This window comes from Clytia hemisphaerica, unplaced genomic scaffold (assembly GCF_902728285.1).
Source record: "Clytia hemisphaerica strain Z4C2 unplaced genomic scaffold, Clytia hemisphaerica genome assembly, whole genome shotgun sequence".
NCBI lineage: Eukaryota > Metazoa > Cnidaria > Hydrozoa > Leptothecata > Clytiidae > Clytia > Clytia hemisphaerica.
Window position 1 is genome coordinate 354998 of NW_027103918.1, and position 26135 is coordinate 381132.

The following is a 26135-nucleotide window of genomic DNA, read 5'->3' on the forward strand; positions in this document are numbered from 1 at the left end:
TTTCCACACTTCGAAATTTTCTCTAAAGCTTACTTTCGCGATTTCTCGTAAATTTAAACAATAATTTATGGAAAATTTTGAAAAAATATTAGTTTTGATCTTTGAGGTGACTGGAAAACTTTAATAGACTTAAGTTTCATCTCAAAATTATCTTTCCAACGAACTCAGTTTTTCCTTCAAGGGAGATCTTGTAAAATGTACACCTGTCATATTTTTAACAAAAAACTTACGTTACTTTGAAAAATATCCTTGCTTGATTCCATACGAACTGCTTCAACGATTTAACTTGTGATTTTGACCGTCTCTAACTGACCGTTATACCACTCCCAAAATAAAATTCATGACCTTTATATAAAGAAGCCATCTGACCACAGAGCCATTATAAGGTGCCAACTCCCACTAGCTCTTGATTTGTCGGAAGGCATTTTTAAAAAGTTTCCTCATTGCTTTTCAACTCTCTGTCAAAAAATTTTTGATTGACATCTTTCATGATTGATAACGGCCGATGAACCACGTATTTACGTTGCTTCAACTGACCAATCAGGTGCCTTGAATAAAAAAAATAAGAGGTTCTGACTCATAAAGGCTAGCCTAGAAACTAGCTGTGTTTCTTGACAATTATCTTCATATTGTATTTGCTCTGCATGAAATAAAAAATGTTTACTCTTTAAATAGTATAACATCGGGGATAACCTCAGCTAAAAGGTCCCAAGTAGTAGGGTGGTCCGAATAAAAGAAGGAGGGCTGATTGCTGGGGGTAGGAAATTGTATTTCCAAAAGCACCCAAAACAATGCTTTTGATTACTGAAAATATTTATATAAAAAAATTGATAATTAGGTGGGGGTTCGAAAATTTTTCAAAAAAAATTAATAACCGGGGGAACGTTTATTCGGGACATTAGAGTCCTCACCTCGATGACACATAATATTGTGATCTGGGATATACTGGACGTATCTCCTCTGATATATCATCTACTAACCTTGCTTTTTGCGTTGTTGTATTTTTGGAAACAAAACGTTGCCAGGCCTTTTTCTTACTTAATTAAAGCCATCCACCTGTTCATAAGGAGATTTACTTGTTTGAATTTTCGAGTGGCAAGGCATGGACATGATATGATATACTTTAGGCGTACAAACTTTCGCGAGCAGAAACTTTCGCGGGGTCGAAAATTCGCGAAATGTACGACATTTACTTTCGCGAATTTGAGGAAAAAATATTTTTCGCGAGCATAAACTTTCGCAATTTTCGCGAATTTTGGCCCGTTTGTACGCCTAAAGTAGATTTCTGAAAACAGGTTTTTCTGGGACTTTTGCGATCAACCTTCAGGAGGGGTGAAGGGGAAGCTTTCGTGTAGGATTACTCACGAGTAAAGCAGTTCAAGGTTATGGGTTCGGCACTCAAACCCCTGGATATATCACAAAAAGAGAAAAGAGAAAGGCGTCTTTGAGATTCGGTAGTCTCAATGGTCAAATTACCCCCAACTAAGCTTCACTTTCTCATGGAAGTAGGGATGACTTAGATTTCTTTCCATTTTAACTTTCATTATTCTATTAATTCCATATAACGTTATGACCTACGGATCTCCTGCTGTAACTTTGTCAGTTGTTATGAATACCCATGAGTCAGCAAGATTACTTACTTCTTTTAGACTTTAAATTAGAAAATGATTCCGACAAAACCCACTCGCTGATTTTAAAATGACAGGTTGAATTTATTTATATTGGTGGGCGGAATATTCAGAAATAACTCGATACTCTTTGTGTGTTCTGCAAAAAGAAAATTTTAATTACCGAGTGGGCGCATGTTTAAAGTTTTCCCACAAACTGAGTCTTCAATTTAGATTAAGTACTTTTTACAAACAAACTATTAAAAAACCAAAAGTTTCTACAAAAATCCAGACTAATTTCAGATGGCAATAACTCTCTTGAACACGAAGAAAATTTTCATAAACACAAAAGAGGTACTGCTTTGAAACTGAAGAAGTTCCAAAACATTGCGATAATTCGTAGGCGATCTAATTGTAGCCGAAGCTTGTTAGCTTTTCTCTGACGCTTTATTTCTAACGCTAAAAAGAACATTTTAAGGCTTTGCGGACTGTAAAACACTCCTAACTACACTTTTTTGTAATCCTCTAAACAACGGATCTTCCTTCCGAACCTTATTTCGGTGTCCTCATCTCACTTGATTCTACCAAAAAGTGAAGACCAAATGATACAATGCCATAATGATTTTTTTACCTCCGGCTCGAGTTATAGTATTTATTAACAAGTTTATGTTGGCACTTTTAAGAACGGGTGGTTTGACTGAAGTGATCTAAATAACACGCCGTTAGTTTTAACACGCAAAGTCGAGGACAGTAAAATGCTAATCTACCGTCGCTCATAGTCAATCAGGATCTAGACAAGTCAGAAGCTACTTTAATGGAATAAATTTTCGCGGGGATTAAATTTCGTGGATCTCGCGGATTTTGGTGTCATCCGCGAAATTAAGTCCCAATTGAAATTTGGAAATTTCTTATCCGCAAAATTTTTTTAAACAAAACTGATTGTCATATAACTATTTTCAAAATGTTAACTGGCATCATTAAATGGCTAATAATGCGTATTTCAATATCCAGTATGCATAATTTGGCAGTAAGAAGGCACAGAATCATGAAAGATATTGTCTCCTGATAATGCCATCCACGAAGTTAAGTCCCCGCGAAATCTTTTACTTTCGCGAATGAGTTCAATCTCCGTCGTTAAAAAAATAAATACATAAACACATTACACAGGGTGTATTTCTATTTTCAGCAAAATAGTCACATGTGTTTGTTTTCGCATGATAACTGTCGGAGACCGTTAAAAAGGAAATCAAGCTTTCTATTGAAGCACCGTTAACAACCCTCTACAAATCAAAAATAATTAATCACGGAAAAGAGGCATACAAAAAACATTAGCCCACTTGTTAAATTATCTTGTAGCCACCAACAATTTCCTCTGATTGGATAAACAAGTCTTCAAATACCGATTTCATGTCTCTTATATTATAGAGGTACCTATATATATATCTTGTATTTCTTGCATTATAACTGACTGCAATCGCAAATACCAACCTCGTTCCCTGCGTATTTTTGAACCTTACTAATAGCGCTAGAGAATGCGCTGGTATTGTCTGTTTTTCGAATGCAAAAGATTATTTAATCCAAAACAAAACGTCAGATTTCATTTGTCCTTCTATTTTGAAGTCATTTCATTTTTTTTGTATAATGCTGAATACATTGGTTATGTTACATATATTACCTCAAAAATGAGAAAATGGCAAGACCAAGACCTGCGAAAGAAAAGAAATAAAAAAACCTGAAAAACGCCAAAAAGGAAAAACCAAAAAAATACCCCGAAAAACGCAGATGTTCTGCGTCCAACAACAATAAAACAAAATTAGATGTTACAAATCAAATGTGTGATTTCAGCATCACCTATCTGAAAGTATCTGAAAATGCACATTTATTTTTTTTCACACAACAGTTCACTTAGGCGAGCGTGAAATCGTTTGGTCTCTTTGCTCAAGCCACCATTCGAGGAGAAAACCAGTGGGATGAATGTCCCACTCTCCTGTTCTACAATGTAATTGACATATTTTCGCTTCTTCTCTTTCTCCATGAGCCTCGTATTACACTAGCAAGATTTTGGCTGTGATAACTTCTAGCAAAGAATTCACGTCAAGAAATGCCTTCTAGTTTTTCTGCCAAAATCCTCTCAGTGTGATATTAGCCCGGAGATAAGGATCATTGTCAAATCGCTTTAGGAGGATCGGTTCTTTCTCCGGGTTTTTGCAAACTATAGACGTTAAGTTTGCGGTAGTGATCACCAACTCATTGTGACACATGTGGATAAAGCCACCAACTTTACATTGAAGAGCATAGCCAACACTGAACTTTCGAACCACAGACGCAGTTCGCTGGGGAGATTTTTCATATTCCAACCATATCTGAGGTAGATAGCATCAAAGAATTCCCTTTTCGTCAGCGAGAACTCTTTTGATTTGATTGGCAGTGATGATAACCACGCTGAAGCACCATGCGAAGTTGCAATTTTGATGGCTTTCAGTTCGATTGGAGTTCCGTGAAAAGCACAGTTCGAAATCATATATCGACCTTTGCCGACAAATCCAGATTCTATTCAGCGCGCAATCAACGCTGAGAAAAGTAACCATGACGACAATCCACGATCTTGGATTAAGTTCAAAGTTGATATTTTTTCCGCGTCGTTGATAACACAACTCAGAAATGCCATCAACGCTTTTTAAAAAGAGTTAGTGATAGCGAATCATAACATAAATATTTGTCTATTATTTCGATTCCATTGAAGTAACATTACCATAGTTAATAGTTTAGTAATTACTGTTGTACATTTGGGAATCATGTAGAAGATTTCTTTTGAAAGAAACTCGTTTCAATTATACTTGGAGGTTTTTGAGGAATTCGTCAATAATAAACATGTATGTTGATACAGTCTGCTTGACTGATATGTCGGTGTTTTTTTTAGAATGTACCTGAATGATTTTTCAGTCGTGATCTTTAAAATCATCTTTTTCGTGATATCTTCTTCAATTTTAGGAATTTTTGGACCTTTTTTTTCAGAAATGACATATTTTTCCACAGTAATGTATATGGTAATATATGGTAATACCGGGTGGGCTTAAAAAAACAAGTCCAAATTTCAAATTCGGATGTTTGACGCGCTATTCGTTTTTTTTAGCTGGCATCTTTGGATAGAAAAAAATAAAGATATTATATTATATTAGATGAATAGGTTGAATAGGTCAATCTTTAGGTATTTTGAACAAGTCGAATAATACCACTAATCGTAAACTCTTAATATCTCCCTCTCACTTTTAGACTTGATGCTAAAACTTGGCAAAAAATCGGGAAAATACTTATAGAAAAAAGTGCAAAATCGTGATTGCACATCTTTTTTCGATCTATCGTCAATTAAGAATGAAATATGGACTTGTTTTTTTTTGCCCACCCGGTATTTGCTCTTCATCTTTGATTCTTTCTACAGTGATTAGATTGACACATGTGCGATAAAATTTCTTTACTTGGTTCTCAGAGGTTGATATGTTATATGTTCTTTGAAAACTCAACCTGCTCTGATACTCAGGGTACGATTGAAGATGAAACAGACTTCAGGTTTTCGAGTTTTCGTTGAAAGAACGAGGTCTTTGATTCCGTATCGCTATCGGTGTCATCGGATTCACTGAATTTTTGACGTTCTGCATTTTTCATTGTATTTTTGTTGATCTTTGTAACGTCAGAATTTTATTACGTATTGTTTTACACCAGGGTATTCTCTAGAGTCAATCAGTAACGTAAATAAAGCCTGGGATACAAGGGGACGAGGTTGCGCAAATACCTTATCAATCCTTTTCACGCCACCCTCATTTAAAACGGTACCATACGATACTTACTCTGTACCAGAGTGTATCCCACGATTATCGTAGCGTAGTTTCTCTACGGTAATGAATTTTGAAATTAGCCGTATATATCGGGTTTGTGTACAGACTATACGATACTATACATACTTCTTGAGATGCATGAAATCGTTGCGGGCACCGGGTGTTGGAATGTATTATAGACGATTGCATATAGAAAATCTCATCATCAATAAAAGATAAGATTAGGCATGGAATGAGGTTGTTACAGCCTAATCTTATAACATATCATCCATTCTGCGTATACCACGTTCTGCTCGAAAGGGATATGATGTGACTATCTGACCTGGTTGTTCAGTCAAAACCGTCAAAACAAACAAAGCGAGAGCGAAAGCGACTGGTTTCTATTGTTTATGTTTGTGCTTGGCGCTTTTGATTTTGGTGCGATTGTTTTGCTTCAACCAATCACCGCGCTCAAAAACTCATTTGATATTTGTCCCGTGAATGCGTGAATGGGCTTTTTCACATGCGTGAATGCGTGAAAATAGAATAAAAAATGCGTGAGTGCGTGAATTGAAAAGCTTTGAGTGAACAAAAATTGCGTGAATTTGGGAAAAAAATTGCGTGATTGCGTGAATTTAAGGTCCGCTGAGCTAGGGGGGGGGGCTCATGAAACCTGGGCGTCTATCAGTAACGTAAATAAAGCCTGGAATACACGGGGACGAGGTTGGGCGATAGATTGATAAAAATTGTCAAAAAGGACCCTAGATGGCTTTCGACCCAAAATGTAAAAGAAATAACGGTATGATATGAAACAAAGGAACTTAATTGAAAAGGAATGTACTTTTGTTAGCGCATCTGGTGGGTATTTTACCGGGAATTCTCTATTGGTGTCCAGGACCTTTTACATGGTTTCACTTTCGCTATTCGTCAAAAACAGGGAAAAACCTAAAGAACATACCCAGAACAGTTGGCCTCAGCTACATAATATTCTATTTCCCGCGGATTGTATTACACTTTACCAACAGTCCGTATAGTATCTATCGAGAAAATGTCAAGCAATGTCAGCGTATTTTTGCGATAATGCTGTCATGATGGATTTTATAGTAAATCTTTGCAGAACCCGACTGAAAAAAAACACGCGAGATATAAAACTTTAAAAGTTTTATATTTTTTTATGGATAAGGTTTTGAAGTGAAGTCAACTGAAGAACTATACTATAAAGCATCAAGATCTGAAGTGATGTATATCATCATGTATAGTATAGTATAAACTGAACTCACATTTGGTTAGAAACAGAATTTATCAATAATTGAAACTTGCATGGTTATCCCATCATCCATATTTTATAAGCTGGCAAATCCATTCTACGTACCCTTTTAATAGCGTTGTTGTTGGATTATTTGATTATTATTGTCGAGATATGTTTTTGTCTATTACTCATGGTATCATTGCATTCTTGACCTACATACAGCAGGTACCTACCGTAGATTTGTCTATTATTGACATGTCTCCTTTAATTTTGGCACATTTAGTAGGGGGAAATACCTTTCCCGTAATTCAAATTTCCCAGAAATGACCCGGGAAAATGTGCGCTCCACCGTTGTGTATAAAATTGTTTCGGAGGTAAAAAATGTGTTTTTGCCTGCGAGGGGTTAGGGAAAGTGGGATTTGAGCCTCTAACTTTTGACAGCGACCTTCTTTTGGCAAAATATTTTCAGGGTGGTATAATATGATGAATAGATTGAACATACTAAAATTTGAGGGGATTTTGTTTGACAGAACCAACCTTCCCTATGGGAACGCAGGCAAAAACGGGTTTGTTTTACCTCCAGAGACCAAACGGTGGAGAGCATCAAAATAATGTGCGCGCATTAGTTTTACGAATTACGGGAAAGGTGTATTTGTTCGTTTTTTCGAGGTCGCTCCCGAGAGACCTTTTTTCAAAGAGGCCACCCTGTTGAATAAGTAAGTAAGTAAGTAAGTAAGTAAGTATTTATTTACCATTTAACACTACAGAAAAGATACAAGTGATGATATGCACAAAAAATATATGGAAGGAGACCGCATGTCAATAATTATGTAGTCCAGCAGAAAAAAAATGATAAAACCATGCATAATTATTACAATATGCATGATACAGTAATTATGCATGGCTCTATCATTGTTTTTATGGCTGGACTACATAATTATTCAACAGGACGTCCTCTTTGAAAAAAGGTCTATTGTTTTGGTCAAAGCAATTGTTATACATTTTTGGAAAGCTACCGTAAGTTAGTCTAATGTCGACATCCGTCTTCTAATTTCGACACCCTTTTTTAGAGATAGGAACAATAGAAACTGAGGAAGGTCAGAATCGCTGATTGACTTTCATTAGCATGCTGGGAAGAAGTTATATCGGATCGCCCAAAGTTACCTTCATGTTTTTATTTTATTTTCTTATCTCTGATCCTGTCTTTCTCTTTTCTGACTGTTTGAGTTTCTGAGACTTAGATTCTCATTTCTGACTGAGTTTTCATGCCTATCAATCATTTTTCCATCAATTTCGACCAGTCTAATTTTCGCACCGAGTGGGATTCAAACCACCACCAAAGAAAGACCTTCGAATTCGGAAGCCAGCGCTCTATCCGTCAGCTTGGTAAAACCCGTGTGTTTTCATCATGAGAAATATCTCGCAAGTCATCAATGACGTAAGCAATTAACAAAAGAAAAAAAAGAAAGATCAAAGAGATTTTTTTAAACTAAGATTTAAGATACCTTCGCCAATCTTGGGAATCTCCATTTTTCGATATTTTATTAGCGCTTTTCGTGACGATTACTCTCATATAAATCTTATCACCACCAGGATTGGCGAAGTTTGTGAAGTTGAAGCACACGAAGAATTGACTTTTTCAATCATCTGCGGTGGAGCTCAAGTTATCTGAAATTGGAATCGTCTAAAACACGATGTGTAATGAATTGTAACGAACGATGATTGTTGATTTTAAAGTCGTTAAAAGTGCGAAGTAATTATCTTGGGAATAAACGAACTGAAAATCAATTAAAACAATGTAACAAAAAAGTTACAGAATTATGTCAATTATGAACGACAGGTGAGACTTTTATTTATGGCTTTTATTCGCCAATACGATGACATAGTTTTTGGCTAATTTTACGAAAAGAAACACACCCCTGTCTCACATATCCCTCATATCTGTTAAAGAGTTTTTATGAATACGGCCGAAGAGTGGGGAAGCGGTACATCATATTATCTCAGTGACGCTTATTAAAAGGGACAAGGGGTGAAACTTTCCACCTCTTAGCGAGTTTATTTCGATTTTCCTTTTAGTTCAAGCTGCAAAAATATCTTGTTTCGATGTTTTTCCATTCGATGTAATTTTTACTTAAAAAGGACGTGAGAATTTCGGTACGGTTTTCCTTTAAACTACCTTAAATTTCCATTTGATGAGATAGGGATATGGAGGCCAAGTAGAAATAAAGAGCATTGAGAAATGGGAACTTTCATCGGGTAAAATTTGACAGGCTCGGAGATGCTTCGGTCGAGGTCTTGAAAAGGCTGAAAGATGCTTATAACGATACTAACGGTGTATTTTACCTTTTTCATAGTCCACCTGGATTTCAAAACTTCACCGAGACAGGGGTGTATAAATCTTACATTTTACTTTAAGGAGACGGGGGTGTGTAAATGTTAATTTTTATTCCCAGTTTTACAGATGTTATTTTCTGTCTATAAACTTTCGCGAATGGCCCTTTTAAAAGAATTTTCAAAAAATGCTGTGGCAAAGGAATTTGTCCGCGCGGTCATATTTTTGGATGCGGAACATACGAAATTTAGAATACGGGCATTGTGAGATAACGATGTTTCAGAACCCTGATCTTGCCACTCCATGCTCATTGCTAGGTCTCCAGTGGTCTAGATTGGATGAATCACAACAATTCTTCTCTCGTGCTATTTTGTTTTTTTCTTTTTCATTTCAGTCATTTTCATTTTTTATGGGAACACAATTGCAATATCATTTATCCAGATGACACGTGTATTTTCCACATTTCCACTGTCGTAATATCATAATGATACACATTCATTGGCGAAGTCAAGAATCTGGAAGCCTTCCGGAGAATACCTGTGTCAGAGATCCGGTGGAGCCCTGCAAAACCATCCCCATTGTAAACTTCGAGCTGGAATATAGATTTTCTAACCCAATCGGGACAATACGATTAGATAGAAATTTTCATCCACACTGAATAAGCAAAAAGCTCCACCGGGGCGGCATTGAGACAGTGGTGCGTGTGGTGAGAGAATGAAAAGAACGCCCAGAAAGAAAAGAAAGACCAACGAAGTTACAGTATATATTCTATTATAACTTGATTGTAATGATCAGTCCCTGGTAAGAATTCTTGATATGATCTGAAAAGATCGTTGAAGATCTTTCAAGATCTTTAACAAGTAAGAATCTTAAAAAATCTTTGTAAGATCTTACAACGATTCTTAGGCAATCTTGAAAATTTCTTCCAACAAAAAGATCTTTAAAGATTTTGTAAAGAAATTGTAAAGAGTTGTCAAGATTCTTCCCGCATATTTATAGTAAGAAAATTTATTATTTCTTATTAAGTTCTTAAGCAGAATCTTGAGCCATAAAATATTTTAAGATTCTTTGCGTAACTTATAACGTTTTTATAAAGAGACTTTCCAAATCTTAACTAACTATTATGTACAAAGAAGCTTTAAGATTCTTAGTGGTTCTTATTAAGTTCGGGTTAAGAATCTTAAAAACATGTAAATTTCTGGTTATGATTGTTTTTCATAAGAAGGAGTCTTTAGACTCAAGGAGAGCAATCTCTTAGGATAGTATTTACGAATCAGTTTTTGGTTAAATTCGAAATACGGTAAGTTTTTCTTGTGTGTGTTTGTTATCATTGATTGTATTATTAATGAAATAGGTGATTAATGAGAAGCATTCACGAGGTCATCGGTTGAATGATGTTACTCGAGCAAAGCTTTCGGCCCTTATTCAATAACTGAAGGGGGATAGTAGTAGTAAGATTCCGTCAGCGACCGTAGTGCAGTGGTAGAGCATCCGGCTACGGTGCGCAAGGTTGTGGTTTCGACCCCCAGCCGGTTCAAACCAAAGATTCCCAAAATGGTACTTGGTACCTCTGTGCTTGATGCTCAGCAATTAAGAGAAGGATCAAGGGTAAGTGGAGCTATCAAGGGAGAAAGAGTGACGCCCTCCCCTACCTTCGGGTAGAACTGCTGGCGTAGACTTATTTTTACTTAAGATTCCGGCAAGATTCTTGAATCACTGTAAGGGACAAGAATCTTATTCAAAACTTATAAAAAAGTCTTATCAGATCGTCAAAGATCTTGAAAGATCTTGAAAGATCTTGGCACGTTCGTAGTAAGAAACTGAAAAAGAATAAGCAAAGTTTCTTGATAAGATCTTTTCAAGAACTTTTCAAGAATTTTTACCAGGGAGTGACCTCATTTTTAATTTTCGAGCCACTTTTTTAAATGTTTTATGTATTTCGTAACGTATATTATTTTATGAATTGTTAAATTTAATAAAAAAGGTGGTTCTTATTTTCTTCTTCACGACTCTCAAGCAGCACGCTCTCCCTGAACAGCTCATAATGGTAACAATCGGTAACTAAATAAAGAAGAACAATTAAAAATACTATCATTCATATGACCGTTAGAAGATCCATGGTACAGTAGATTTTTCAGCTTCAAACTTTAGACAAATTGACAGTCGCTCAAACTCAAAAAGCTCGTTAGATAAACTGCCGAAGTTACGGTGACAAGAAACAACGCACACTAATTGATGAGAAGCACAAAAAACAATCTAGATTTCAACATAGATGAGATAATTGTTTCATACATATAACAATGTAACTTACATTGTCTCGGACACTTCTCAAGTTTAGTGAAAGCAGTCCGCAATGATTATGTGATATTGACAAAACGTCTCGCTTCATTTGATCCGTTTTTCCTGAATAAAAATAAAGTAAAAACATCATTTGAACTTGAACTTTCAAAGTATTGAAATCAACGGATCATCAGTCGCTTTTGTTAGCAGTGAAGTAAGTAAGTCTATAATCTTTAGTAAGAGAAAACGGATATGAATTTGATGCAGTGGTGTATTTAGGATTGTTAGGCATCGCTGAATAGTATTCTATATGATATAAAAAAGATTGAATGGGTGAAAAATTTTTCAATGGGCACAATACCTTATTAGATTTAAAGAATGAATCTTGTAAAGAAAAAATGAAAGCCCCGTTCATCTTCATTTTCCCCCGTTTTCACTTTAAAGTTGAAATTGGCGTATTTGTCTGACGCGTTCTAGCTCATTTGCACAGGGTAGGGAAAAACCCAGGGGGTACTTAGGCAAATGGAAGTACGGTATGTGCCACCCTTAAGAGTACCTTTTTTGGATAAAGTCCCGGTAAGGGTCGGAAAATTCACAAAATTTTCCTTTGTTTTCTCCTTTTTAGTCTCGTTAAGGGTCCGAGGGTCGAATGTCGGGCGGCACCCCCCTCGTCAGATCGCAACCCTAGGATCCTCCCCCCGGGGGAAAACCCGTTGCAAATGCACACCCCGTGCAAATGCCCAAGGATTTTTCTGACTGCCAAATATAGTCCATCTAAAATCGATGCAAATTTATGCCAAATTCATTCCATAAAGGCAGGTGTCCACTTTCGTGCGAAGCATTTATGACATTAAGTTTTTCGAATATAGTCGCCTGGTATTCAACTTTTATAGCTTAAAAAGTCACTCACGCATTAAATGTAATGCGCCGTTTTTAATTCTCCTTTTGGAAAACGAAAGCTGTTATGCAAGTTACGATTGATTCGTTTTTTTATACTACTTAATTGACAAGGAATTTACGATGTTCTCTACCGTTTTGACTTTCTTGACGTCACAACTATGTGTAAGTACTTTCGTTTACATAATGAAAACACACGGGTTTTACCAAGCTGTCCGTTGAGCCATCGCCGCACAGCAAACTCACGCAATTCATAACATGTTATACCGAACTGGCAAAAGACGGGGGTAATGTTATTATAATATGGGTAAAAGTACACCTTTTTTTAACCTGACTGAAATTCGAGCTGTTACTAGCAACCCTGCGGGGCCCAAGGCGCCGAGTATGCACCCGGCACAGTGACAAGGCGTTACTAGCAACCCTGACCCTACCTAACTGTTAGTCAATCAATTCCAAACAACAAAACCCCCGGAAAGGTGACTATCAGCGATCCGTGGATAAGAAAATAAAATAAAAAAATGAAGGTATCTTTGGGCGATCCGATATAACTCTCTCCCGGAGAGGATCATATCAGTGATTTCGACCTTACTATTATTCCTATCTATAAAGGAGGCTGTCAAAATTAGAAGACGGATGTCGACATTACTTTTAGGTTCCAATTTTTTTTTGGACACTTTGGTGTGATTTTCAAACAAATATGACGGTCTCAGGCAAAAATCGTAGGGTCAAAAATTAAAAAAAATTTTAGCTCGAGAAAAAAAAGACCTGTTGTATATTTTTGGAAAGCTCTCAAAAAATTAAGATTAGAGATATATTGCAAGTATAGGTGATTTCTGTACCTAACTCGAAATATATATCAAAATTACCAATATCAATCATTAAATCGTACTCTTCCTATCACGTCACAGATTGTTGATGTATGAGAAGTCATCACTAAACACTAATTAACATGCTTTCCACACGAAAAGATATCCAAATTAAAAAAACTTTTTGCGTGCAAGGGTTTTTTTAGTTGGCCTTTACCGTGAACCAAAAATAATAAAAAGAACCTGGTTTCCTTTTAAATTTAATGTGACTGCCATACCGCAAACAACTCCACCCAGCTGTCTGGGTGATCAAAATGAAAATAAGGAGACAAATGAGTGTGCGGCCTCTTGGTGCCTCGAGTGTGTGCTTACAACGATAAGTAATAAGAAAGCGCGCAAATAATTTTTATCACATGACTGGCAGCGTAGTAAAGTTATAAAATGTTAATGACGGACACAAAAAAATGTGCAAGCACGTTTCATGTTGTTTGAAATGGCTTCCCATTTGAATGTTTTTTATTGAAAGAATTGAAATGTTTTAACAGAACTTCTCGCTTGATGGATGAACTTGTTCGATATAAGTATATTTACCAAGAATTTTATTAAAGGTTTGTTTTTACTATTTTGCAGATCCTGTGTTGAGATTAAAGGGGGTGTTGATAATAGATGAATCTACAGTATAATGCATAATGCATCCTGTCAGTATAGCCCTAACTCTCCATACAAAATTTACGGGAAACACATATTTGGATTTTATACTCAATGCTGCACACAAGCACAAGAAGCTAAAATCCCACAGAAGCAGGATAAAAATCAGTTTGCAAAAAAGAGTCACATAGAAGATTTTTCAAATTCACTTTTCTATTTTCCCTTTTTTTTTTTGCAAAAATTCCAGAAATAAAAATAAAGGGATAGTGATAATTGAGCACTACAGTATCCATTGATGATCCGGGGCACTATATATATTCTATCAGTGTAGCTCTAATCCTTCAGAGAAAATACAATATAAAGAAAACGCATTTATTGGACTTTTCTGTGGGCCAATGCTGCACTTTCGATTTCACCTAAATGTGATTGGTTTGAAAGTAGATGAGTTTTAAATCATTCAACATGACATTGCAACTAGCAAAAGGTCTATTGTGTAAAGCTTTAATCACCCTGTGTACTCCTAACTTTAGAAAATGATTGAAAATGTTGTCCACCCGTCCTGTGTGAGGGAGTTTGCAGGTGTTTTAACTCAAAATGATACCCTGGAGCAGACAAATTTGAGATCATTTGTAATTCAATTTAGGCAGAAATAAGGTGTTGTTGGCAAACTGAACAAAAAAAGTTTTGCAGAGAAAACACTCAAACTACTGAAATCAAGTCAAAGTATTGCAAACATTAGTGATTCTAATCAAGGTTTATTAAAGGTTTTCTGCAAAGTTCAAAGCTCATTTCTTTAAAGGGATAATCAGATGGTTTGAGATATTTGGCCTGCAGATCCCTTTCATGGTCCATTTTTGTCAAACTGTTTCATATATCATATAAGACATTCATGCTTCAACTTTTTTTCACTTTTAGCAAGAAAACGATATAGTTTTTTAATGTAAAGAACCGATATTTTGAGAAATCAATTTTTGGAAAGTAGTGAGGCCAGTGTGGGCCAATAAAATAATTGTACACTTTTTGCAAAAAAACATTAAATTTGGCACAGACCTAAATAAACAATTTCTGTCCGGGAGCCCAAATAAATTTTTCCTTTTTTTCCCTGTTTCAGCCCACTTTCTGCAGACATCAGCGAAAAAATGTTAGCCTAGAGGTCATCTCGGAAAATATGGCCATTTCATATATCGTTAGATCGGAAATTGTATACGTAGTTTCCAAAAAAGGATTATCTAATACCGTAAAAATCAACCCAATAAAAGTTATTCATCCTCTAACTAGGGTTAATGAATAAAAGTAGAGCCCAGACCTCCCAAACCAGCCCTTACAGAGACTAAACTTTCGAATTTAGGAGCGAAAAATTGGATTTTTGCAAAGGAGATTAAATTAAGCAACCTTTGACCAAGGGAATTTAAAATTGATTGAAGAAACTTAATAATTTTCCCTCATTGTTACCTTTTCTGGGCAAGAACATTATATGGCAAATTTGCGCAACCACTGAAACCTTTTCTTAGGGAAAGCCTGGGAAAGCTTGCATTGTTTGATGCAGTGATCATCTCGCAATCAGGGTTTTGCTTAACTGGTGGTCTTAGAGAGACTCAAAATATTTATTATTATTATTATAGTATTATTATTTTATGACCTAATAACTAAAAATGTTTATTTTTGGGAACTTGCCTACTAGTACTGTAAAACATTTTATTGATTTAAGACAAAGATGGCACACTGTATCAGACGGACTTGAGTAAGATTAGTAAAATCATTTTGATAAATTATTTCTAATTTTTCAGAATGATGGCAAAAATGAAGATACAATAGAAGCAGATGATCCCTTGGATGAAAATGTATGTGAAATAAATTCTTTAACTTTTTAAGCCTTGTCTTTTCCACTTTGACCTTGTCTTAATGAAATGCATCCTTTTAAAAAAAGATGTAAGGGTTAAGTAGTAACTCAGTATATTATTTGTTAGAGTTCAGGTATTGGTTAAAGAACGCAAAGCAAAACAAGAATTAGTACACGCTTAATTAAATGGAATTTCAGTTGTTTTTCATCATCCAATCTTGACCACCCACCTGGCATTGATCCCTACATCAAACTACCGATCCGACCCCACCTTAATGAATAAAATTGCCCACAGAAAAAAACTCGAACTTTTACTTCACACGTATATTACAATCCTACTTGGATTCTTTTTAGGATAATCCTGACGGTCAATATCTCAATGTCAAACGAAACGATGATAAAGTTCAATTAAAATTAAATATTTCTTGGCAGCCCAATGGTTCAAACGAATACATTTCAATCAAACGATATATTGACGCAAATTACCACAATGCAGAAACAGTGTTTCAGAATGCATTAAAAGATGAAATATTTACTTATATTGTTGAGAATACTAAAGATGATAAGAAAGATCCTGATTTGATAAAGGCTGTGCGACAAATGATAAATACTCCTGAAAAGGTCCCATTCTACAAACTATATCAAAACAAACTGAATAAATGTGCCATCAAAGCCAAGCTAGACAGAGGTGATGACCCTCTAGCGCAGGATGAAAAGCTTGGTGAAACATTTTTGCATTTATTGTGTGGTGGAAAAAGAAGGGATAGGCAAATTATGAGAGATATTGTGACGATGATTTGCGAGAAAGCGCCTTACATTAAGACCAAAAGGTCCAAAAAAGGCAAGACCCCATACCAGCTGGCTAAAATGACACATAAAAACGATATCCTACATCTATTAGGTAAGAATCATATTACAGTAGAGTTTCCTTAACTCAAACGATCAGATATAACAGGAAATCGTTCAATTAAAGACCGACGTCCAAGTTATATCCAGGGGGTATCGAGTCAGTGTACTGGCCCATAGCTGGTGGGGTGGTGTATTTTTTAGATTAAATTGAGTTAGTACAGTGTACTAAAAGGGTGGTCCTCTGAGAAAAGTACAATGAAAAAGTTAGTACAGTGTACTAAAAGGGTGGTCCTCTGAGAAAAATACAATGAAAAAGTTAGTACAGTGTACTAAAAGGGTGGTCCTCTGAGAAAAATACAATGAAAAAGTTAGTACACTGTACTAAAAAGGGTGGTGTTCTGAATTGATACACACTGAGAAGTTAGTACATTGTACTAATGGACCGCCAGGTCCAAGATGGTCCGAGACCTTCAGGTCAAGGCTGGTTAAGCTATACAAATTGGTACACTGATTTTCTCCCAATGTTTCCTGTTTACTTGATTGGATTTGTTTCAGAGTTGCAGCATGCGCAAGTGGAGACCGGCCTTAATTCCAATCTTGTTTACGTTTTCTTTAAGGCCCTATCTACATTATGGCAACAACAAGAATTTAAATGTGTAAACGTTCGAATCGAAGCTTTCAAGTTTTATAAAAACAAATTCGCTCTATTGTTTTATGTTTTTTAGTTTTGTTGGATTGATGTTAATTGAAAAAAATCTGTATATAAGTGAAATCACCGGGGGGAGGGGGTGAAAATGACCGTACGTTTGGCCAAAAATCAGGTCCCTAAAATCGGTCCCTTACAGTGCAGGAAAAATTTGGCTGAAGATTGACCCTTATAGTGTCATTTTTCGAAATTTTTTGCCCTTTTCAGGGCAAAATTTTTTGAAATTTCTCAAATTTTACCTCAAAATTTGGTATTTTATAAAATTTTACACCCTTACAGTGCACTTTTTCCCACTTGCTCACAAATCAACCCTTACAGTGCACTTTCCAAAGTCCAAAAAACCTACCCTTAATGGCCGCACGTCCGGTAAGTCACTTACCTGGAGTAACTCAAAGTTGGTTTTGAGTGTTTTGACGTGCTAATTTCAGCTAATTTCACTGTATTTGATTGACTTTGCTTTGTCTGTTTCATTGTTTCAGTGTTTGTACTATATAAGGATTCAAGTATCTTAATATTCAAATCTTTCCTTTTATATAATTTGGTGCTTTTCCTAGCAAAATGCTTCAAAACCTTTGTATATGGTGGCAATTAAACTTATCTGGCTAAGAAGAAATTAGAACAGTGCACTATAAGGGGTAGTTTCTAAACTTATCTGATCGAAAAAACAGCTAGTACAGTGTACTAAAAGGGTAGTATCAAAAATCCGGTCATGGAGAAGTCAGTACAGTGTACTGAAAGGGTGGTAATAAAAATCTAGTTGCGGAAAAACGTCAGTACAGTGTACTGAAAGGGTGGTATCAAAGCTCCGGCTGTGGAAGAAAGTTTGTACAGTGTACTAAAACTAAAAGGGTGGTGTCAAAGCCCCGAACGTGAAAAAAAGTTAGTACAGTGTACTAAAAGGGTGGTGTCAAAGCCCCGACCGTGGAAGAAAGTTAGTACAGTGTACTAAAAAGGGTGGTGGTCTAATTTTTTTGAAAAAATCCAAAAAATCAAGTACACTGACTTGGTACCCCCCCCTGCAGTTATATCTCATTGTATTTTGTATTTTGGGATATTTGCCTCCTTACTAAGCTCTCTCCAATAGTAAGGGGTTCGAGTTCCATTGTGTGCACATCACCCCCCCCCCCCCAGAATAGTGGGGGAGGGTTTGATGTTTTGGGTCGGAAATTTCCAGGTGGGATTTGGAAATTTTCAGGCTTTAGGTGGGAGAAAGTTAAGGTGGAGATTAATTTCTTTAGGTGGGATTTTTGGTGTTTTGATAAAAGTTAATGTTAGTTTTTTCGTATTTCCAATTTAATTATAATTTTTTCTAAATTTCATATTCTATAAATAATTCTTTTACTATACTAAACTTTTCTCCTTTTTATTTTTAAACAGTAAGAATTTTTGTTTAGTTAATCGAATTGGTATAATTTTTCGTTGGGATATCATTTTTTTTAGCTGGGATCTGGGAGTTTGGATTGAAGGTGGGATTTTTGGGGTTAGGTGTGACCTAAATTTTTAGGTGGGACCTGGAACCCCCTTGCACACTATGAGTTCTATTATGCGAGGACTACAATTCCTTTCTTTTCGATGACCCCGCACTCTATTTCTTAAAGATATAGTTTACAAGAAGGCACGCCTCTTATCCTTAAAAAGCAGAATCAACAAAAGGATTTCTCAAAATAATGTTTTCATTTGTTAAAAAATACTGTGCAAGCAAATGTAAGAAGATACGTTGCTTGATGCTCTTTAATGCATATTGGTAAATTTTGTCTGGGCATCTTAGAAATTGACTTTAAAGTGGAGATCTTTTTTTTTTCAGCTTATGACGATGAGAAGACTCAGATAGAGGAGAAGTTATTTGATACCACTTGCACCTCTGAAGCCAGAGAGTTAGTCAACGCCTTAAGCAATGGCAATAAAGACAAGATAAACAATTTTTTGAAAGATGAATCTCGTTCGCCAGAGGAAAAAGAAATTATTTTACGGATCCATTTAAATCGGAAAATGCAAACGATTGTACATTTTGCCATTCTCTTTTGCCAAAACGAAATTGCCATCGAATTGCTAAAGTTTATGAATATTGTTGACATGGAAACATTCAACGATTCTGACGGTTTGTCACTCCTTCATTATGCTGTTCGAGAGCCTTCGAATAAAACGTTGGTCGATTTTCTCGTTGAAAAACATGAAAATCAAATTAACGTGGTATGCAAATCACAGAAAACACCGCTAATTTATGCCGTTGAAAATATGTCCGACACTATCTCCCTTCATTTACTGGACAATAAAGCTGATATAGTTGCGACGGCGAACGATGTCCCTGATTATAACCCTTTGTTTTCCGCCATGACCCGTAAAAGGAGATCTTGTTGTAAAAACATTAAGACTAACAAATGTGGTAGATGTCTTCGTCACCGTGAGCTGATGGTTAGATTGGTCAAACACCAGAAATTTGAGGTTGATCATTTTGTTGATTTCATCAGAAATTGTCAAGATTTTACTACTCTGATTCAATTTTCAGAAAGTAAGTTTATTTCTTATTTACAAATCTTTCTATCCAAAGTTAGGTTACTTTTTTTAAGTCGTTCTTAGTTGCCTTAAAAGCTTTCTAATATGCAAACATTTCACGGCGTTCTGATATAATTGCGACTCTTTCATAATTTCTACTGTCCATAGTCGTAAAAGCTCAAACCTTGAAATAAACAGAAATAAATCATATGTGACGGTTGACTGAGCTCTTATTTCATCAAAGTTTCATTTATTTTTAGAAATTTATTTTTCAAAACTTTTTGAAAATCTTGTTTGCAGGGGTTTGTATTGAAAATCGACGTCATTATAAAATGCCCGGAAAACCTTTTTAGTAATTTTTTTTTTAAGACAATCGACTTTTTTTTACAAAGTTAAACCTTCAATCCTCAATATTTTAAGCAAAAATTAAACTGCCAAAAACTTTGACATCGATTTTTTTGCCGTTACTTAGTTACTTTTTGACTTTATTACCACTTTTTTTTCAACAAAGTACATTTTTTTTTTTTCCAACTTTTTAGTTTCCACCACTTATCAATTCTTTTCTCTCACACAACCACCTTTCACCAACTTTTTTTTTTTTAACCATTTTTCTTTTTCACCACACTCTTTTTCCCCTCTTTTTCTCGGTCCGACAAACCACTTTTTTGTCCGATCGTAAGAACGAAATGAACGTCCACTTTTTGGTGAAAGGTGTTTTCCTCTTAATGGCAACGAATATCAAGGAGCCAAAAAAATTTTTCCAGGTTGTTAAAATTTTTGCCCTTTTGTGATCCCCCCCCCCCCCCCCCCCCCCTTTGGTTTTTCCCCCTTTCCCTTTGTCCTTTCCCCCCCCTCCCTCCCCCCCCCTTCAGTTTTTTTTTCCCTTCCCCCCCCTCTTCCCTTCTTTTTTTTTCCCCTCCCCTTCTCCCCCCCCCTCCCCCCTTCCCCTTTTCCCCCTCCTCCCTCTCCCCCCCTCCCCCCCCCCCTCCCCCCCCCCCCCCCCCCCTTAAACTAAACTTTTCTCTTTTTATTTTTAAAACGTTTTCGTTTATTCTATCTTTTTCGTTGGGATATCATTTTTTTCCCTGGGATCTTGGATTTCCCCCCTTTCCTTTTCCTAAATTCCCTTTAGGTGGGACCTCCCCCCCCCCCCACCTATGAGTTCTATTATGCCTACACTTCTCTTTTCGCTGCCCCCACTTTTTCTTAAAGGTTTACTCAGCCTTTCCTTAAAACGAGACTCAACAAAAGGATTCTCAAATAATGTTTTAATTGTTTTACTGTCAATGTAAGATACGTTGCTTGATCTTTAATGCATATTGGTAAAATTTTGTTGGGCATCTTGAAATTGACTTTAAAGTGAGATCTTTTTTTTTTCAGCTTATGACGATGAGAAGACTCAGATTTATTTACCCCTTGCCACCTCTGGAGCCAGAGAGTTAGTCCCTGTGGCAATAAAACAAGATAAACCCTTTTTTCTGAATCTCGTTCGCCAAGGAAAAAGAAATTCTTTTACGTTCCATTTAATCGGAAAATGCCTTGTACATTTTGCCATTCTCTTAATGCCATCGAATTCTAAAGTTTATGAATTTTTTCACCGATTCTGACGGTTTGTCCTCCTTCATTATGCTGTTCGAGAGCCTTCGAATAACACGTTGGTCGATTTTCTCGTTGAAAAACATTTCAAATTAACGTGGTATGCAATCACAGAAAACCACCGCTAATTTGCGTTGAAAAATATGTCCCCTATTCCCTTCATTTACTGGACAATAAAGCTGATATAGTTGCGACGGCGAACGATTTCCCTGATTATAACCCTTGTTTTCCGCCAACCCGTAAAAGGATCTGTTGTAAAAACATTAAGAACTAAACTTTGGTAGATGTCTTTCCGTCCCTGATGGTTAGATTGGTCAAACACCAGAAATTTGAGTTGATCATTTTTTTTTCATCAATTAAGATTTTACTACTCTATTCAATTTTCAGAAAGTTTACTTTTTCTATCCAAAGTTAGGTTACTTTTTTTTCGTTCTTAGTTTGCCCCCTTTCTAATATGCAAACATTTCACGTTCTGATTAATGCGACCTTTAATTTCTGCCATAGTCGTAAAAGCTCAAAACCTTGAAATCCCCCCATATGTGACGGTTGACCCTCCTTCATCAAAGTTTCATTTATTTATTTTCAAAACTTAAATCTTGTTTGCAGGGGTGTATTAAAATCCGTCTTAAACCCCCTTTTGATGATGAAATAAGAGCTTAGTCAACCCTCAACATAATACTGATTTATTGATTTATCGAGCACTTTATGAGGAGAAGATAAAAACCTTAATCTTGCCTCAACAAGGATCCGGAATTTTTTTTTGTTAAGACGGTCGACTTGCAATCTACTTTTTTACAAAGTTTGGCAGGCTAAATTCAATCCCTCAATATTTTTCAAGCAAAATTTGGAAACTGCCAAAAACTTTTGACATCGATTTTTTGCCGTCACTTAGTATGGCGCGCCGAATTACTTTTTATTACCAACTTTTTTTTCAACACCAACTTTTTTTTTCGACACCAACTTTTGTTTTTTGACATCAATTTTTTTTTCTGATACCAACTTTTCGTTTTTTGCGACCAACTTCATGTTTTTCCATACCATCTTTTCTCTCCGACACCATCTTTTTTTTCTGACACCAACTTTTTTTCCGACACCAACTTTTTTTCGACCCACTTTTTTCGACCCAGATACGAAACTTCTTTTTTACGACGTCAACCTTTTTGGTTATTATCTCGCCCACCCAACCTGATTAGTATAATGTGTAATAATAATAATCTTGCCTGAGAAGGGTTAAAAATTCGCCTCTAGCACTTCGGGCTTGAAACTCGTCATCACGCCAATCACGCCTTTAGAGCAGAATAGATGATCGGCAATGATGTAGTAGTGCCCGAAGGGCTAGATGGCGAAGTTAGATAGGAAATCCTAAGTCACGTGACATTATAATAGAATTTCAGCTCTTGACCAATCAGAAGCTTTGCGGATTTTTGGAAACAATAGCAGAAATATTTTTTCCGATGTTCACTTTTTTGGACCTACCCCGGTGGAGGTCCTATAAATTAACCTGTGTTTGTTCGTCCGTCCGTCCGTCCGTCCGTCCGTCCGTTCGTTCGTTCGTTCGTTCGTTCGTCTGTTACCAACTTTTCTCAGGATTGAATCATAGAAATCTTTTGATTTTTGGTGCAAAGGTGCAAAATGGTGGTGGCCAAAATGTGACGGAGCCCGATTTTCAAAAAAAAAAATTTTTGGGTAAATTTGGGCCAAAAAACGGCTAAAAAACGGGTTTTTTGGACTTTGTGAAAAATTGGATCATTAATTTTTTCTGATTTTTTGCATGAAAGTAGAATGCCATCATAGGTAAAAGATGGCTCAAGCAGAATTTTGCAAAAAGATTTTGTTGGCTTAAAAAACGCATGTTTATCTATAAGAATGACTATTAATAAGCATACATCAATGTTCTTAGTCAAATTACTCAATTTCTTTATGAGATAGATGTTTTTTTTGCTACTTTTAGAGAGTATGTGTGTTTAGACATGAAATTTTGGTTGCTTAGCGTGTTTTTATAGAAGAAGTGGCCAAGTTCTATATTTTTTTATAAGCACATTATCAATTACTTAAGTATTAGCTTTTCTCGAGATTGGCTCTTTCATTGTTTATGATTTTTTGCACAAAGATGCATAACTATAAACCCTCGAATGTGAAGGAGCCCGATTTTCGAAAAAAAATGTTTTTGGGCAAATTTAGGCCAAAAAACGGCTAAAAAAGGGTTTTTTGGACTTTGTGAAATATTGGATCATTGTTTTTTTTCTGATTTTTTTGCATGAAAGTAGGTAAAAGATGGCTCAAGCAGATTTTTGTAAAAAAGATTTTTCAGCTCAAAAAACGCATCTTTATTTATAAGGATCACTATTAATAAGCATACATCAATGTTCTTAGCCAAATTATTACTCAATTTTTTGATGATGTGTAGATGTTTTTTTTTTGCTCACGAAGTCTTGAATATGAAAGATTATTTCAAGAGCATGAAATTTTGGTTTCTAAACGTTTTATTTATAAGAAACAAACGACTAATTTTAATAGATCGTCACTATTTGTGTTGTGAATGATTGTTTAACGGTCATGCTCACGTAGATATCAATTATATTTGTTAAATGCATAACCAGGTAGGTCCATAAAAGTATCACTTGTTTTGCTTCATCTAGCCCTTCGGGTTTTACAGAAATTTGTGATCGGATGCGTATGTGCATGTATTTACCGCGCGCTATATAAACGTAAAGGCCTTTTTACACTTTGAGTAATCAACGTTAGCAGGTAATCGAGACAAGAGTTAGTATCGGAAAATAAGAAAAAAGTTGGTGTCGAAAAAAAAGTTGGTAATAAAAAGTAATTCGGCGCGCCATAACTTAGTTCCTAGAATCTTTTGTGAGATTGCCATAATTCAATGCTTTTTCCTAAACTTTCAGTATTACTCAATGAAGGTGTCACCATTTCATGCTATATAACGAAAATGTCTAAAAATCGAGGGAAATTGAGAGAATTCTACACGACTCTGGACGATTGTGGAGTAAATCAGCCACCATTATGGAAAAAGATTTCCGACAATTTCAGTTTATCAAGAGAAAGAGATGAAAGCAAATCAGAAATGAAGATTTTCACCGCTTTGGAGATTCAAAGGTTTTCACCACATTGTTTCTATGAAATAGGAGTCAGAATTGTCGTTTTTCTCAAACAGCGTAAAGTCAGCGTCAAAGAAATACACAATGGTATAAAAGAGAAGTTACCAGGTCGGCTTGATTTGCTGAAATATTTGGAGCCATTTGTAGAGAAGAATTGCATTTCTGCGTTATCAGAAGAAGAACAGGAACCGTTCAAAGTGATGCTCGGAAGTTGCCGAGTGAGGGACGATGACTGGCGGACTTTTTGCTCTCATATTGTTAAACTGGAAGATCACGAGATTACAAAAATTAGTCAAGTAAAAAACCTTCAGAGAAACGTTTCACCCTCCGAAGAAATGGTTAAAAGAATGATTCAAAGCAAACCTGACATGTCACTCTATAAATTCCATCAGGTTTTGCATGGAGTGAGTCAAGAGGCAGCAAACATGATTTTTGACCACGTTGCTTTATTGTTGGGCGATCATTTGAAAAATGTACCAGATGAAAAACCTGAGATTGAAAACATCTGAAACATCTAAAAAGTGATTTGTCTTTGGAAAACTTAGTGCCAAACATTTCCATTTCAAACGATAAGACTTTTTTTTCTTTAAAACCTTTATAATTTTGTACATTTTTATTAAGATATATGGCGTGTTTTAACGTTATGCACAATTTTAAATACAATGACTTGATGTCAAGTTGATGCCCACCTTTTGAGGAAAATTTTACATTCCCATAATTTTTATTGGAATTTATGAAGAATTTTTACAATTTAACAGACCTTTTATAGGACTTTTATAAGAATTTTATGTATATTTTGGTTGGTTATCTTACTCGGACTTGCTGAATTGAAGGGCTCCTCAAACCGAGAAAGAACTCTCTTTTTGTCTTGTAAATTTGATGATAGTTTAAGCATAGTATAGGAAAGCCGTGCGTTGAACAAGCAAACAGTGCCTTTGTTTCTGGGGTTTGTTTTATATATTTATATAGTGTATATTTTTCAAATTTGCATATAGTAACATAAATTCTATAAATTCTAAAATAACACATACACCAAAACTCGATTCGTTTTCTATACCTTGATAGTCAGGCAGCTGAGGTCACCTAAAAAGTGCAGTAGCTACAAAGTTTGCGAGCAAACTTTAAACAGTTGCTTTCAATAGATATGACCTTTCTGAACACAAAATCATCAACCGGACAGTTTGAAAATAATTACCGGACGCGTCCGAAAATATTTTCGTATTTGATGACGTCACAAGGAAAATGAAAATTTTTATGAAAAAAGCATAGACATATTATATACCAATCGACGCGTTTTTTGACGTAGATTAGGAAAAATGTCAGTAACTATGTCTAAAGATTTGATAATAAAAAGTTAAAAGCTTCCGAAGTTTTGATGACGTTCTTAAAGATCGATTTTCTCGAATTAGGTTGAGAAATCATATATATCCACTTAAAAGTCTTCTATATCGATTTTTTAGAGCTTTCGAATGGCGTCTTAGATTTCAATTTTGATAAGTTTGAAAGTTTGATTTTTTTTTCGTCTCGGACAGGTAAAATTGACGTTACGGACATAAAGGAAAAGCGTTCTAACTTTTTATTGCAAAATTTTCAGATATGGTTACTGACCATTTCCTTAATCTACGTTAAAAACGCTTCGATCGGTATATAATATGTCTATGTTGGTTCTCTTATTTTTTTCAGTTAGCCTATGGGCACGCATGACATCATCAGGTTCTAAAATATTACCGGACACGTCCGGTAATTAATTTCAACAACTCCGGTTAATGGTTTCTAGATATTTAGGTTGTATATTTTCAATTAAAAGTGGTTTGGGATTGTTCGCACCCCGTCCAATTTTTTTGTGACCTCAGCTGCCTGTCTATGAAGTCATCAATTTGTGCTCTGTTTTAACTTTTTAAAGTTTT

At 35.7% G+C, this 26135-nt stretch overlaps 1 protein-coding gene across 1 annotated transcript; it reads left to right on the plus strand.

Annotated features, from left to right (window-relative positions):
* Positions 1-6803: 6803 nt before the first annotated feature.
* On the plus strand, positions 6804-25134 carry LOC136809598 (uncharacterized). The gene is made up of 5 exons (XM_067066138.1): positions 6804-6893; positions 15419-15472; positions 15826-16372; positions 18831-19535; positions 24016-25134. The coding sequence occupies exons 1-5, from the start codon at positions 6840-6842 to the stop codon at positions 24735-24737; spliced, it is 2082 nt and encodes a 693-aa protein (XP_066922239.1). The 5' UTR covers positions 6804-6839; the 3' UTR covers positions 24738-25134.
* The last annotated feature ends 1001 nt before the right edge of the window (positions 25135-26135 follow it).